The sequence below is a fragment of the Mesoplodon densirostris genome, chromosome 10 (genome assembly GCF_025265405.1).
Source record: "Mesoplodon densirostris isolate mMesDen1 chromosome 10, mMesDen1 primary haplotype, whole genome shotgun sequence".
Taxonomy (NCBI): domain Eukaryota; kingdom Metazoa; phylum Chordata; class Mammalia; order Artiodactyla; family Ziphiidae; genus Mesoplodon; species Mesoplodon densirostris.
The window spans coordinates 78,383,882-78,399,418 of NC_082670.1; the positions used below are offsets into that span (position 1 = coordinate 78,383,882).

At 42.6% G+C, this 15,537-nt stretch overlaps 1 protein-coding gene across 2 annotated transcripts in view; it reads right to left on the minus strand.

Annotated features, from left to right (window-relative positions):
• The window catches only part of DENND6A (DENN domain containing 6A), a 53,756-nt gene extending 40,033 nt beyond the window's left edge, over nucleotides 1-13,723 (minus strand). Inside the window, exon 1 of one of the 2 annotated variants that reach the window (XM_060110674.1) lies at nucleotides 13,395-13,723. In XM_060110674.1, the coding sequence (XP_059966657.1) occupies nucleotides 13,395-13,631 (237 nt within the window). In that variant the 5' untranslated portion in view covers nucleotides 13,632-13,723. The remainder of the gene's footprint in view (nucleotides 1-13,394) is intronic. The other variant, XM_060110673.1, reaches the window with a different exon arrangement.
• Nucleotides 13,724-15,537: the final 1,814 nt, after the last annotated feature.

Below are 15,537 nucleotides of genomic sequence, written 5' to 3' on the forward strand. Positions count from 1 at the left end.
TCACAGCCCTCTTCCTCCCCTAGCCAGGATGTAGCATATAATCCTACTCAATTCAGGAGTATCAGGAGGGTCTACAGAGCTGGTATTGTTACATGAAAGCCACCCAGCATTCCTGGAATAGAGAATGACACCAAAGCCAATATTTGCTCCACTTTGCTTTGTATCCCATGTTCTGACCAACCTGACTTAACCTCTGTCTCCACAATTCATGAAGGCAAGAACCTGGTCTGTTTTGTTCAACAGTCTATCTTCACACCTAGAACAGTTTCTGGTGCATAGTAGACACTAAAAAAATATTTCTCCAATCAGTGGATATACTCTCAGATTAACTCTGTTAAACAACTCAGTATTTAGTAATATGTAATTCTTCTTTAAGTGTACATAGGTCTTCCTTGCTTCACCTTGAGACCATTTTACTTTGTTACCTTTAAAGGAGAAATGGCAAAGATGCTGCATGCCGCAACTAAGACCCGGCACAGGCGAGTAAATAAATAAATAAATATTTAATAAATAAATAAAAATAAAGGAGAAATGGCAAACTTATAACCTATTTAGCCATATTCATGAAAATCTCTTTACATCTAAGTTAACCTGGAGTTTGCTGGTCTAAAACATATTGAGAAGTTTAGTGGCCTGTAACAGCTTAATCTTAGACTCTAAATTCACTTTTATGTGAATGCCCTTCAAATTTTTATTTCCTCAAATTAAAATACCAACTCAAAAGCAAATATACAAAATTCCATTTTTTATTACATAAAGATATCAACCATGGTTCATCTGGACATTGGTTTCCTAAGGTTTAAAATATTAGCAAGACAGTATAGAAGAAAAACGTTGGTATGTTTTACCCATATATATGAGTGCCTTAAATATATATATATATAACGTGTGTATATATATGTGTGTATATGCATGTATTTAAGGGGCTTATATATGCTCTATATATTTAAGTAAGTTAAAAGGATATAAAAACTACAGAACCTACCAAGTCTGTCTTTCAGGGAATTCCCTGGTGGCCCAGTGGTTTGGACTCCACACTTCCAATGCAGGGGGCCCGGGTTCGATCCCTGGTCAGGTAACTAGGATCCCACAAGCCGCACAGCGCAGCCCAAAAAAAAACCCCCCAAAAAAACAATCTGCCTTTTAAAAACTCTGAATGTGGGACTTCCCTGGTGGCACAAGAATCCACTTGCCAATGCAGGGGACACAGGTTCAATCCCTGGCCCGGGAAGACTCCACATGCCATGGAGCAACAAAGCCCATGCACCACAACTACCGATCCTGCGCTCTAGAGCCCGTTAGCCACAACTACTGAGTCCACGCGCCACAACTACTGAAGCCCATGAGCTCTAGGGCCCACACACCACAACTACTAAGCCCACGAGCTGCAACTACTGAAGCCACACGCCTAGAGCCCGTGCTCTGCAACAAGAGAAGCCACCGCAATGAGAAGCCCAGGCACCACAACGAAGAGTAGCCCCACTCACCACAACTAGAGAAAAGCCCTTGCACAGCAATGAAGACCCAATGCAGCCAAAAATAAAATTAAAATTAAAAAAAAAAGGTAAAGTAAAAACTCTGATTGTACTAGACTGTCAAATAGTATCTAGAATTTCATTTTAATGTACTCTGTTAGAACTACTCAGTGTTTTATTTTGGAACAAATATGATATTCAAAAAGAAACAATGCATATTTATATGCTACAGCTACTGAAATGGCCACACTGTACTTAAGATCAGAAAAATCAGAAAAGTTCAGGGACTTCCCTGATGGTCCAGTGGTTAAGACTCCATGCTTCCACTGCAGGGGCACAGGTTCAATCCCTGGTTAGGGAACTAAGATCCTGATTGCTGCACAGGCAAAAGAAAAAAATAAACAAATGAAAATAGAGATTTTTAAAAAATAAAATAAAAAAGAAAAATTCATACTTAACTTTAAAAACATCAACTCCCTATTTAAAAAACAAAAGAGGGGCTTCCCTGGTGGCGCAGTGGTTGAGAGTCCACCTGCCGATGCAGGGGACACGGGTTCATGCCCCAGTCCAGGAAGATCCCACATGCTGCGGAGCGGCTGAGCCCGTGAGCCATGGCTCCTGGGCCTGCGCGTCCAGAGCCTGTGCTCCACAGCGGGAGAGACCACGACAGTGAGAGGCCCGCATACCGCAAAAAAAAAAAAAGAAAGAAAGAAAGAAAGAAAGAAAAGTAACCACTACCAAGTATCTAGAACTGCACAAATTGCCACAGTTACTAGAATTATTACCTGTGTACATACTTTATTTTGTTAAAAAAAAAAGTTTAAATATAAGTTTGGGTAATCACTGTTAGTTTAGTTTTAGTCAGTTAGCTCCTGATAGCTATATGGGAAATAATCAACTGTGGATTAGTTCCAGTACCGGGAGATGCCTGTCACTTGAAGCTTCCTCTCTCCATAGCTCAAGTAAAGGCATCTCTGTTCCCCCAACCACTGGCATTCTGGGTGGCATTAAAGGGGGACAGAGAGCATCAACTAATGTCACTCTGGTTTTGTTACCTATGCTAAGATCTCCCATGTTACAGCAAATAAGGGAGAGGTGGCCAGGTAATAACCCAAGAGAAAAGTGAGTTTTATTTGATATAATTATTAAGGCTTAAGAATGATGACATATTTTACAACATGTTACAATAGAAAAAATGTGTCTCAGAAAAATATTAATATATATACTGGAAAAGAGTATTACAAAATGTTTTAAATGGGTCTATTCAAAGGTACATCTCTTTGCATACATCTACATCTCTCTAGCATTCCCAACTCAGTATGAAAATAATCATGGTCCCAGGAGGAGGAAAATTAGAAATATCAGCTAACTTACTGCCAGTATCATTTGGACATGGGAAAAATTCATGCCTGCCATGCACCCAAGTTGTGTGTGAATGGGTGTCTACCTGATGCCATGTGACTCGGTATCTGTCTCTACTGCATGACCCTGCCAGGTGTCCCAGGTCTGACAGAGACTACATTTCCCAAGAAACCTTGCCTTGATCTCCTACAGAAACATTAACTCACAAAGAACATCATCATAACCTTGGGGACTTCCCTGTTGGTGCAGTGGTTAAGAATCCGCCTGCCAATGCAGGGGACATGGGTTCAAGCCCTGGTCAAGGAAGATCTGACATGCTGCGGAGCAACTAATCCCGTGAGCCACAACTACTGGGCCTGCGTGCCACAACTACTGAAGCCCACGCACTTAGAGAGCCTGTGCTCCGCAGCAAGAGAAGCCACCGCAATGAGAAGCCCGTGCAATGAAGAGTAGCCCCTGCTCACCACAACTAGAGAAAGCCTGCACACAGCAACAAAGACCCAATGCAGCCAAAAATAAATAAATATTTTAAAATCAAAATAATAAAAATGTAACTGAAATACTGTATTAAAAAAAAGAATTCCAGGGCCTCCCTGGTGGCGCAGTGGTTGAGAGTCCGCCTGCCGATGCAGGGGATACGGGTTCGTGCCCCGGTCTGGGAGGATCCCATATGCCGCGGAGCGGCTGGGCCCGTGAGCCATGGCCGCTGGGCCTGCGCGTCCGGAGCCTGTGCTCCGCAACGGGAGAGGCCGCAACAGTGAGAGGCCCGCATACCACAAAAAGAAAAAAAAAAAAAAAAAAAAAAAAAAGAATTCCAACTAATAAATGTAGAAGGAATAAGGAAAATAGCAAATCACTATTAGAACACCAGAGTAATAATAGTTACTACAGGAAAGATCCACTTTTGGATGCTGAAATTAGCAAGCAAATTTGAGAAACAAGATACTGCACAGTCTCAAAGTATCTCTCACAAAATAAATATTTACTAATTATGAAGAGAAAAACAGTAAATTCACAGTGGATAAATCTGGCAGACATCATTTTAACCAAGTGATCAAGGTTAAAATCACCAATAATAAGACATTTTAACACCATGTACTCTTTGATATGATGCACCAAGAAGGGCACATCACGTCTGGGGTATTCTTCCCAATAATACATAATCCCAGACTAATCATAGGAACACACCAGAAAAACCCAAATCGAGAGACATACTACAAAATATCTGACCAATATTCTTCCAAAGTGTCAAAGTCATGAAATATAAGAAAAGACTGAGGAACTTCCACAGATTGCAGAGGGAGTTATGACACCTGTATGCAATGCAGGAACCTGGACTGGATCCTGAATAAAAAGGACATTAATAGAAAAACTAGTGAAATTGAATAAACTCTGTTGCTCTGTAAACAGTATAATGCCAATCTTATATTCTTAGATTTGATAATTGTACTATGTTTATATAAAATGTTAACATTAAAGGAAGCTGAATGAATTACTTTCGTAACTCTAAAATTATCTCAAAATAAGGTTTTTAAAAAAGTAACACCTCTACTTCACATCATATTCAAAAAGTAACCCAAAGTGGATCAAAGACCTAAGTGTAAAACCTGAAACTATAAAACTCTTAGAGAAAATATAGGAATAAATCTTTATGACTGTGGATTAGACAATGGTTTCTAAGCTATGACACCAAAAACACAAACAACCATAAATAAATTGGACTTCATCAAAATTTAAAGCTTTTGCACTTCAAAGAACACTACAAAGAAAGTGAAGACATACTGCAGAATGGGAGAAAGTATCTGCAAATCATATATCTGATAAGGGTCTAGAGTACAGGATCTATAAAGAACTCTTATAATTCAACAATAAAAAGTCAAATAACCCAATTTTTAAATGGGCAAAGGATCTGATTTGAAATTTCTCCAAAAAAGATATACAAGAGGCCAATAAGCACATGAAAAGACGCTCAATGTCATTAGTTATTAGGGAAAAACAAATAAAATTAAAGTAAGATACCACCTCATACCTCTAGGATGGCTGTAATCAAAAGGACAAAGTGGGGCTTCCCTGGTGGCACAGTGGTTGAGAGTCCGCCTGCCGATGCAGGGGACACGGGTTCGTGCCCCGGTCCGGGGAGATCCCACATGCTGCGGAGCGGCTGGGCCCGTGAGCCATGGCCGCTGAGCCTGCGCATCCGGAGCCTGTGCTCCGCAACGGGAGAGGCCACAACAGTGAGAGGCCCGCGTACCGCCAAAAAAAAAGGACAAAGTGGTAGCAAGGATATGGAGAAATTAGGAGCCTGATACATTACTGGTGAAAATGAAGTCACATTGGAAAACCATTTAGTAGCTTCTCATAAAATTAAACATGGAGGACTTCCCTGGTGGCAAAGTGGTTAAGAATCCACCTGCCAATGCAGGGGACACAGGTTCGATCCCTGGTCCAGGAAGGTCCCACATACTATGGAACAACTAAGCCCGTGCGCCACAACTACTAAGCCTGCTTTCTAGAGCCCATGCACCACAACTACTGAGCCCCCACGCTGCAACTACTGAAGCCTGCAAGCCTAGAGCCCGCGCTCCACAATAAGAGAAGCCACCGCGATGAGAAGCACACACACCACAACGAAGGGTATCCCCGGCTCGCCGCAACTAGAGAAAGCCCGTGCACAGCAACAACGACCCAAAGCAGCCAAAAAAAAAAAAATTAAACATGGAGTTACCATATGACCCAGCAATTTCACTCCTAGGTATACATCCAAGAGAAGTGAAAAGCATACATCCACACAAAAACTTGTACATGAACGTTCATAACAGCATTATTCATCATAGCCAAAAGGTGGAAACAATCCAAATTTCCATCAAATGATGAATGGATAAACAAAATGTGATGTATCCGGACTTCCCTGGTGGCGAAGTGGTTAAGAATCCGCCTGCTAAGGCAGGGGACACAGGTTCGAGTCCTGGTCTGGGAAGATCCCACATGCTGCAGAGCAACTAAGCCCGTGCACCACAACTACTGAGCCCACACGCCGCAACTACTGAAGCCCACCCGCCTAGAGCCTGTGCTCCACAAGAGAAGCCACCGCAATGAGAAGCCCGCACACCGCAACAAAGAATAGCCCCCGCTCGCCGCAACTAGAGAAAGCCCGCGCAAAGCAACAAAGACCCAACACAGCCAAAAATAAATAAATAAATAAACTTATTTTTTTTAAAGTGATGTATCCATATAATGATATAAAACTCAACCATATAAAGGAATGAAGTACCAATATATACTACAACATGGATGAATCTTGAAAACATACTAAGTGAAAGAAGCCAGACACAAAAGGCCACGTGTTGTATGATTCCATTCATATGAAATATACAGAAAAGGAGAATCCATAGAGACAAAGTAGGTAAGTGGTTGCCAGGACCTGGAGGGGAAAGGAGAATGGGTCGTGACTGAGAGAGGATGTAAGGGAAATTTGGGGGCAGTAATAATATTGCTTCTTGATCTCTATGGTAGTAACATGGTATATTCACTTTTTGAAAATTCACCAAAATACAGATTTAGGATTTGTGCACTTTTCTACATGTGTTACACTTCAATGAAAATGTTACTTACTTTAAAAAGTGGAAAAAATGGCCTGAAATCACAGTATCCTCAAGTCTAAGATTCCCGCTTGCTCAAGATTGAAGTTAAATTACGCTACTAGAAAACTTGGTCAGTTTGAAAATGGAATGGACGGTAAAGCATTTCTCAAAAAAAAGTAAAGGTTAGGTACAGTTTTCCATTTTTCACATCATTCATCACAGTAAGTACAAAAACATAAAGTACTTGTGAAAGAACTAACTAGACAGGAGAGCATCCCAGATTATCTCCAGATTATATAATTTCATAACTGAATCAGAGATTAGTAACACCAAGGAAGCTTTTGTAGAATCTGGGAGCCTAAGAAGCTCAAGAGGTCACTAAGGTTTTAAACCTCAAATCATAGAACTACATCAAGCTACCACGAAGTGCTACTATTTCACAAGGAAATTTAAAGGCCATTATTAGTACCCTGCAAATCCTATCCTAACATTCACTGTTGAATGGTCTACCTTCCATGCTAGACTGCAAACTCAATAAGGAAGGGATAATCAAGGCTTTATCTCCAGAACATATCATTGTCTGGATATGGAAGTTGCCCAGTAAATATCTGAATAGATGGTTCAATGAGACAGTATAGCAGCATGCAATTATACACACCCATTTCGATTAAAACAGTGAACATGCTGAGGATCAAATACTGAGGCTATGGGTCACCCAGAAGAGAGGAAGAAACACGAAAACCTTTCACACAACTGCCTTTATCCTTCTCAGAAAAATAAACAGAAACTTTGCTAAGATAAAGAAAACTGTGCTGACTACTCCAGGTTCCACCCTGTTAGGGGATAAGGGGGAATAAATAGGCAGTGACCCAACAAAAAACAGAAGTGGGAAAAAAAGCGGAGTCAATTCTGCTACCTGCTCTTTTAAAAACGGCATAAGTTTACCTTCATCCCAAAGCAGGGCTTTATCTTCAATTTGTTAGAAAAAAAAGTAGGGAGGGATCAGTAATGAAATGATTATAAATTGTCCTGCTTTTTTTTTTTTTTTTGCGGTATGCGGGCCTCTCACTGTTGTGGCCTCTCCCATTGAGGAGCACAGGCTCCGGACGCGCAGGCCCAGCGGCCATGGCCCACGGGCCCAGCCGCTCCGCGGCACGTGGGATCCTCCCAGACCGGGGCACGAACCCACATCCCCTGCATCGGCAGGTGGACTCTCAACCACCGCGCCACCAGGGAAGCCCTGTCCTGCTTTTTACAGATAATTTAACTGGCCTGAAATTCTTTTCACCAAAGAGGTGAAATACAAACTATGTACATATACATATATGTATGTACACATATATGTACATACAAATAGGCTATGTCATAGATTATCAGCAAAGTGAAAACTAATAAACTTGATTCCCAGAAAGTGCTTTAAATGCTTGTGACTGACACAAGTTTAGCTTGGATGATTCACATCCAAAGCTGTGTATTTTTTTAAATAAATTTAAGGCAAAATAACAGGAGTGAGGGAATAGCCAAGATAGTCCCTCACTGATTATTGAATGTGCAAGGACACTAATTATAAAAAAGGGGCTAGGGACTTCCCTGATGCAGTGGTTAAGAATCCACCTGTCGGGCTTCCCTGGTGGCGCAGTGGTTGAGAGTCCGCCTGCCGATGCAGAGGACACGGGTTTGTGTCCCGGTCTGAGAAGATCCCACATGCGGCAGAGCAGCTGGGCCCGTGAGCCATGGCCACTGAGCCTGCGAATCCGGAGCCTGTGCTCCGCAGCGGGAGATGCCACAACAGTGAGAGGACCGCGTACCACCAAAAAAAAAAAAAAAAAAAAGAATCCACCTGTCAATTCAGGGGACACGGGTTCGATCCCTGGTCCAGGAAGCTTTCACATGCCACGGAGCAATTAAGCCTGTGCGTCACTACTAAGCCTGTGCTCTAGAGCCCATGTGCCACAACTACTGAGCCCGCGTGTCACAACTACTGAAGCCCAAACTCCTAGAGCCAGTGCTCCGCAACAAGAGAAGCCACTGCAATGAGAAGCCCGCACACTGCAACAAAGAGTAGCCCCCGCTCGCCGCAACTAGAGGAAGCCCGCGTGCAGCAACAAAGACCCAATGCAGCCAAAAATAAAAAAATAAAACAAAATTTAAAAAATATTTTTAAAAAGGGGGGCTAACATATTGGGTATGCATTAAATGACAGATATTAACTTTTACATGCTTTATCTCACTTAGTACCTCCAACAATGCTCAGGATATTATTTTGCCATTTTATAATTGAGGAAAATGAGACTCAGAGAACTGAAGAAACTGGTCAAAAATCGGACAATTAGCATATGTTCAACACCCCAAAGCTCGTACTCTTTTCACTAGATTGATATTCTGTCCAAAAAGCTGATAGATCATAGCCTTCAACAGGGGGAAAGCCACCAATGATTTCTCGATTCTTACAAAATTGGGGTGGGGGCTAGAGAGTTTCAAGAGGTAATCTCAAATTACAGATGTGTCACCTCCCATGATGTGCTGTGAGTTCCGTGAGTTCACATGATTTAAAGGCCCTCAAAAAATGAAGACCATCTCTAAGGAAGTGTGTACAGGTGGCAAACAACTCTTCACACTATGAAGAAAAAAAGAAACTACCAAATATCCAAATTAGGGGAAGTGGTTAAATAAATTATGGTCCATAAAAAAATATTTATGAGGACTGTTTAACGATATGGCAAATTGTTTATGAGAATGCTTATCAGTAATGGCAGACTCTTACAGCAGACCTATTTGGGGGACTGCTGCCCAGACCATGCTTTCAAGTGTCCCCTCCTTTTGCAGGGGTGAGCCTAAGTGGCCACTATGGTTACTGAAACACTGTCTCCTTACCGCAACTGACTGAACAACAGAGAGCACCTGACCCATGCTGCACCAATCAGATACTCTAGTATTTGAATTAAGCTTCTGCCTGGTTCCAGAATACAAAACTAGAAGTTTGGCTAATATCAGTACCGTGGAAACCCAAAGTCAAGTGAAATGGGGGAGCAGAAATTGAGACCCTTGCAGAGGAAACCAGCCTCAGCACAGAGAATAGAACAGACATGCAAAGAGAAGCAGAGACAAAAGACCACACAGCTCCACAGAGACAAAGGCAAAAGCCTGGGGCTTTCCAAATTCCATGAGGTTCAACCCTGCTTCCTGTAACTGGTTCCAAAAGATTCCTTACAATCAATTTCTCTTCACTTAAATTTGAGAGGATTTCTGTTCTTAACAATCAGACTAATCCTTGACAGATACAAAATTATATAAAGAAAAACAGCATTAACACAAATGCCAAGTATTAATCTCTTAATATAATTATGAGTGATGTTTTCTAGTGTTTATAATTCCCTTTCTTGCCAAGTTTACAACAATGAACATACTATTACTCAATGAGAAAAAAAAACTGGAATGAGGCAATTCTGGATTCAGATAATTAATTAAGGCTTTATTATAAAATCAGGTAATTTCACAGAGCTGGAAGTGACATAGAATATATAAAATTCAGAGGATTTCAAACCTTGTTCCAGAGGACCCTTAGTGTCACTCTGGTGATGCCAGAGCCATCTCAGGGGAAAAGAAAGAAGCTGAGCACACCTCCTGTAGTCAACACCTTTTGCAGTCTCTTCCCAGCTAAAAAGACCCCCTTCACTGTCCCCTTCTTCTAGGACAGGGTTTCCAACAGACATTTTATGCAACACAGACCACTCCTCCAACCACTCAGGTCTTCAGCTGATTATAGCAGAGTGAGAATCTGCTCCAAACCAGGCCTGAGTACCTTCCTCTGGTGTTTGGAATGAGAATGACATTCACTCTCTTCATTGAAGTGGCTGAAAAGGGCAACTTCGCCATAAAGATCACAGAAGCAGAGAAGTTAGTTTAAAGGAGAGCATGAAGCATGAACAAAATCCATAAAGCAAGAGCATAAACAAGAGACTTCCCTGGTTCTGGGCTCTAGCCGTTTTCTGGAAGTCCCTCTAGGTTTGTACCTTGGACATCCTGAAACACCTCTGTGGCCTTACAGCAAATGTGCCTTTTCTCCTTCAGCTATAGCTTAGTTTTTGTCATCCACAACCAAATATATACACACAGGCCCCATTTCAACCAGATTAGCCACTGAGGTACATCTGATTTTCATCTACCCAGAAAAAAAGTTCCCCTACTTTAAAAAGAATACTGATTTGGGCTTCCCTGGTGGCACAGTGGTTGAGTCCACCTGCCAATGCAGGGGGCATGGGTTCGTGCCCCGGTCCAGGAAGATCCCACATGCCGAGGAGCAGCTGGGCCTGTGAGCCATGGCCACTGAGCCTGCGCATCTGGAGCCTGTGCTCCACAACGGGAGAGGCCACAGCAGTGAGAGGCCACAGCAGTGAGAGGCCCGCGTACTGAAAAAAAAAAAAAAAAAAAAAAAAAATACTGATTCTAGTACTTCAACTTCATTTTTCTAGTGAGAAAACTAAGGTCCAAAGGCCTCATCTTCACAAAGCAAAAGTTAGGGGTTCTCTTCATTGAAAATGAAAAAGAGAATTTCAGTGCTTCCCAAATACAGACTTACCTAGGTCTTACTGAGTCCAAGGCACTGTTCCAAATGCTTCATCAACATTAACTTACCTAACCCTCACAACAGTGCCATGATATAGGTACTGTTATCCTGTCACAGAGGAGTGTGAGGCTCAGATGAGCTAAGTAACGTACCCCAAGTCACAGAGATCCAAGCCTAGGCAGTCTAGCTCTAGGGTCTGAGTTCTTGGTCAATATTCTACATTATCTCTTTAGTAGGGATTTAAGCTTAAATAAGTGGCATTGTTTATACATTTAAAATTTGCAAGTGGTACTTTCTATCATGGCAGAACTGACTTCTTAAGTCTCTCTCAAGCCTAAGACTAAATGACTGCATTTCTGATAACACAACTGAGTGTGTTGTTGGAGGATATACTGTCCAAACTTAGTTTTTAACCTATTTAATTAACTTCCCTTCTGAATCCCTATGGTTGTGCATTATAGGAAGTAGGGTGGGGCTATTTGTCATTTCTCCAACACAATTCTATACTTACCTTCTTGCCCCATTACAGCCATCCCTCCTGTCCATTTTTGGCCTGGATATGGCCATATTACAAAAGTGAAATAAATTTTCAACTATTTTGTTATATTAATTATTAATTTGTATTCCTTTTTCTTCATTTTAAAAATGGCATTCTACATTTCTCAGGAAAACAAAACAAAATTAAATTGTGTTGCCTCTCAATGTGTTTATCTTTCTTGGGATCCTTTATTAGGGAATCTTCCCCACCCTCACCCTACACTTTCTAAAATCAGTGATTCTTAACCTGAGGATAATGCAACAGAAACTCCATAAATGACCCCCAGATAGTCAATGGAAGCATATACATGGTTTTGTATTACCATTTTCCTTAGGGAGAGAGTTCATGAAGTTCATAACTTATCTGCATTCTGGACCTTTTAAAAATATGAAGAACCAAAGACCTAAAGAAAACTCTGTGCAATAGCATATACTATGGGAAATGAAATTCAAAATAGTCTCAGTGATTCACATTTTTGTAGCACCTCAATACCTGCTAAGTATTGTTTATTAGGTCAGAAAAAAAATACACGTTATAAAGAATGCCCAAATGGTCAGAGTCCAAAAGGATCTCCTTTAACTATTCAAAAACGTAATCGACTACAACAACTCAATCCTATGCTTTCTGATTAAATCGTATTTTGCTATACATATAGCTTCAGGATAATATGTCAGTGTAAATGATAGATGACATAAATCTCTTCTTCACAGTCTTTGGGAACTGTTGTTTCCATCTCAAAGTACTGTTCATGTATTCACTCACTCTACCAATTTTTTATTGAACACTGTCACGTGCCAGGCACTGCATTTAGCCCTATCTGCTAGTGTGATTAATTCTTGGTTCTCCTCTAAATTGTAGTCTTACTCTATAAATACAGGTTAGAGTATATCTTTCATATACGTCTGCTCAGCAACCAAGATAATGCCTAAATCTTAAAGTGTATTGAGCTGTGTAATGATAAAACACAGAGAAGACAGGCTGAATACACACTCCACATTAAGAAATACCTCCCTGGCCAATTTTCATAGCCCACTCATGCCACTAAAGTCAGAATGAGATGATTCATTAAAATCTGTCAATGCCACCAAAACAAACAAAAAAATCTTCTAAACATAGGTCCTTCTGACTCTACGTTTTTCTTGGCTACATAAAGACAAGCAATCTCTTACGCTACAGAAGGAACCCTAAATAATGTCAAGATTACAAGGCCTTTCAACAAGGCGCTATAAAAATGGAAAACTTGACAAATTCACAAGCGAACGATTTCCCTTATGTTCATCTTGCTATTAGCTTTCAGGCCGCCTCAGAAGCAACATCAAGAAATAACAGAGATGAGGAACAAAAGGAGGAAAAGGAGAAAACCCCTGCTGAGACAAGCATTTCGGCTCAGGCTGAGTGGAATGCTCTGAGAGTCGCTGCAAATGACCAAAACAATCCATGAGTCTAAAAAAAGTTGGTTGTGTGAGGTCTGGCTATTATAGTTCACCATATGTCAGGGGCATTGTCTGCTTCTTGAAAAAGTCCCAAACATCCTGCCTGCAGTCTTCTCCGGGTGCCGCTAACCATTCTAGTTATTCCTATGACACCGGGTTAAAAAAAAAGAAGAAGAAAGAAAAAGAAAACAGGGCCATCAACAAGTATTTAGGAGGGGCCTAGAGAGAACTTTTCACCCTTAGCCACAGCCCACGATCCTCCCACGGGAACTGCCTCTGGACCGCAGCCCGGTAGACGGCGGAGGGGCTGCCGGCCACGCCCGGATGCACAGCGGACAGGGTCCAGGCCGGTCGGCCCGCGGGCCACAAGCTCTGCTGGGGCTGCCCCAGCGCGGGGACCGGGACGGGGCGCGGGAGCCAGGTGCGGCCGGGCCTCACCTCCACGGCTTGGCCCAGCTCCAGGTCGAAGCCCACCACACACACGCAATGCAGCCAGGCTGAGAAGCCGTCCCAGCGCAGCAGGCCCCGGCTGCGGCCCTCGTCCTCTTCAACGTCCTCTGGCGCGTCTCCCGCTGCCACCACGGCCGGCCCCTCGCGTCCCTCGTCCGCTGCCCCCGCCTCATCCAGCGGCCCGCGGGAGCCGGGCCCCGAGCCTGCCAGGCCCCGCAGAGCCATCCGCCGCCCCCTGGCTGTTTGCGCCGCCTCCACTGCAGACCGCGCTACAGAGCGCGCTCGGCTCCGCGCAGACGCAGCCACAGCTGCCGCAGCCGCGGGGGACGGGCTCGGCCGGGGCGGGGCCGCGGCCCATGTGACCCTGGGAGCCCGGCTCTGCATGGGTCCTCCTGTATCGCCTCCCGGAGTAAAAGACGTCGCGCAGGCCCTTGACGGGGATTGTGAAGACTGCTCTAGAGCCTCCTTGCTTTAAAGCTCTTCAAGACTGAAGCAGTGAATCCTGGAATCCTCCTTCGCAGTCCAACGACCAGGGAATGAATTATTCTTGGAATGACACCGTTCATAATTATAAGGTATTATAAAATTGTTAGAACATAATGGTAACGGTGGCTAACATTTATTGAGCACTTACTTTGTGCCAGATGATGTGCCAAGCAAGTATTTGCAAATATTACTTCATTGAATCTAGTAGGTAGACATCGTTGTATATTTCTTTTCAGGTAAACTGAGGTTCTGAGAGGTTATGTGACTAGCCAAGCAAGTATTAAAACACTGATGCAGGCTTACAGTTCACTCAGGCAATCTGCTGACAGAGATCTGTGCCTTCATTCAGCAGCTCCCTCTCCACCAAGCCCCCTCCCACCTTTCTTGGCCTGGTTGCCTGTGACTCACTCAGCACTCATCCATCTCCAGACCTTTCTGGAACACCTCTACAACAACCTGAGGATCACTTTCTCTCAGCAGGGGTCTAGTCTCAGGCAGCTTAGTATTCTTGGAGATCGGCGTTGGGCTGGGCACCCAGGAGGCACTTAGTCTATTGAATTGTTACTGATTGTGGGTCCAGCGTGGTGCTACAGACTAGGATTTATTTAGCACCTACTGTGCTGAGCATAAACTGCAAAGTGGAAGTAAATCATAAACACACAATAATACCCCCAATAGAAAAGTGAGTGAAAGACAATGAATAATAACTCACAATAAACGTGTTTTTAGAAAACAGCACAGTATTCATGCTTTTACACACATTATCTTACCTAATCCTCCCAACAGCCAAAAAGGTAGGTCCTATTATTCCCATTTTACAGATAAGGGCCCCGAGGCTCCATGAGATGATGATAATGTCACAGCCAGTAGGTGGCAAAACAAAGACTTAAGCCCACATCTCTCTCACTGAACCTGAGCTCCTAAGCATTTTGCTGCACCACCCAGTCAAATCTACCCTGTCTGACAAGCATTGTTCTATCCATATCCATAGGATTTTTATTTGAAGTAAGTGTTAGTATCTCTCTTTTCAAGGAGAGGGTCAAGCATCTTCAGACATCAGTAGTGATGTTTGCAAGAGTCTTTCTTGAGGACATAAGATGAATTAGAGACGGCATTAAAGTTAAGAGGCCAATTCTTTGGCTGAAGCTATCTGCCCTCCTACTCCAGAGAACCACTGTAGTTAGAGAGAAAAAATATATTCTGCATTTAAGTAAGTCTCTAGACCTGCTATTAGGAAAAAACAGTAACAGTTTTTAGTATTGAAAACAGTATTAGAAAGAGCACTAGACAGGTGCTAGTGGATTTGGATTTTAGCACCTGCTCCATCCACAGTCATGGTAGGCAAGCTGCTCCAAGACCCTGTTTCTGCATTGGTAAAATAGGAATGATCATTCTGGTCTATTTATATAACTGATTATGGGGAAGAGCCAAGCTGTTGCAACGTACACGTTTTACTGGACACTACCTCATTATTAATGATTAATGAGCTTTAAACACCACTTGTTTCACAGGACTGCTTCTTTGACATGTGGACAGACTGCCATTCCCTGAAATGCTGCTTTATAATTTTGGATTAAGAGTAATCTTTTCAAAATGTAATATCCTGAAAACTATTAAGAGGACCATAAGTTTGATGAGAAAGAAA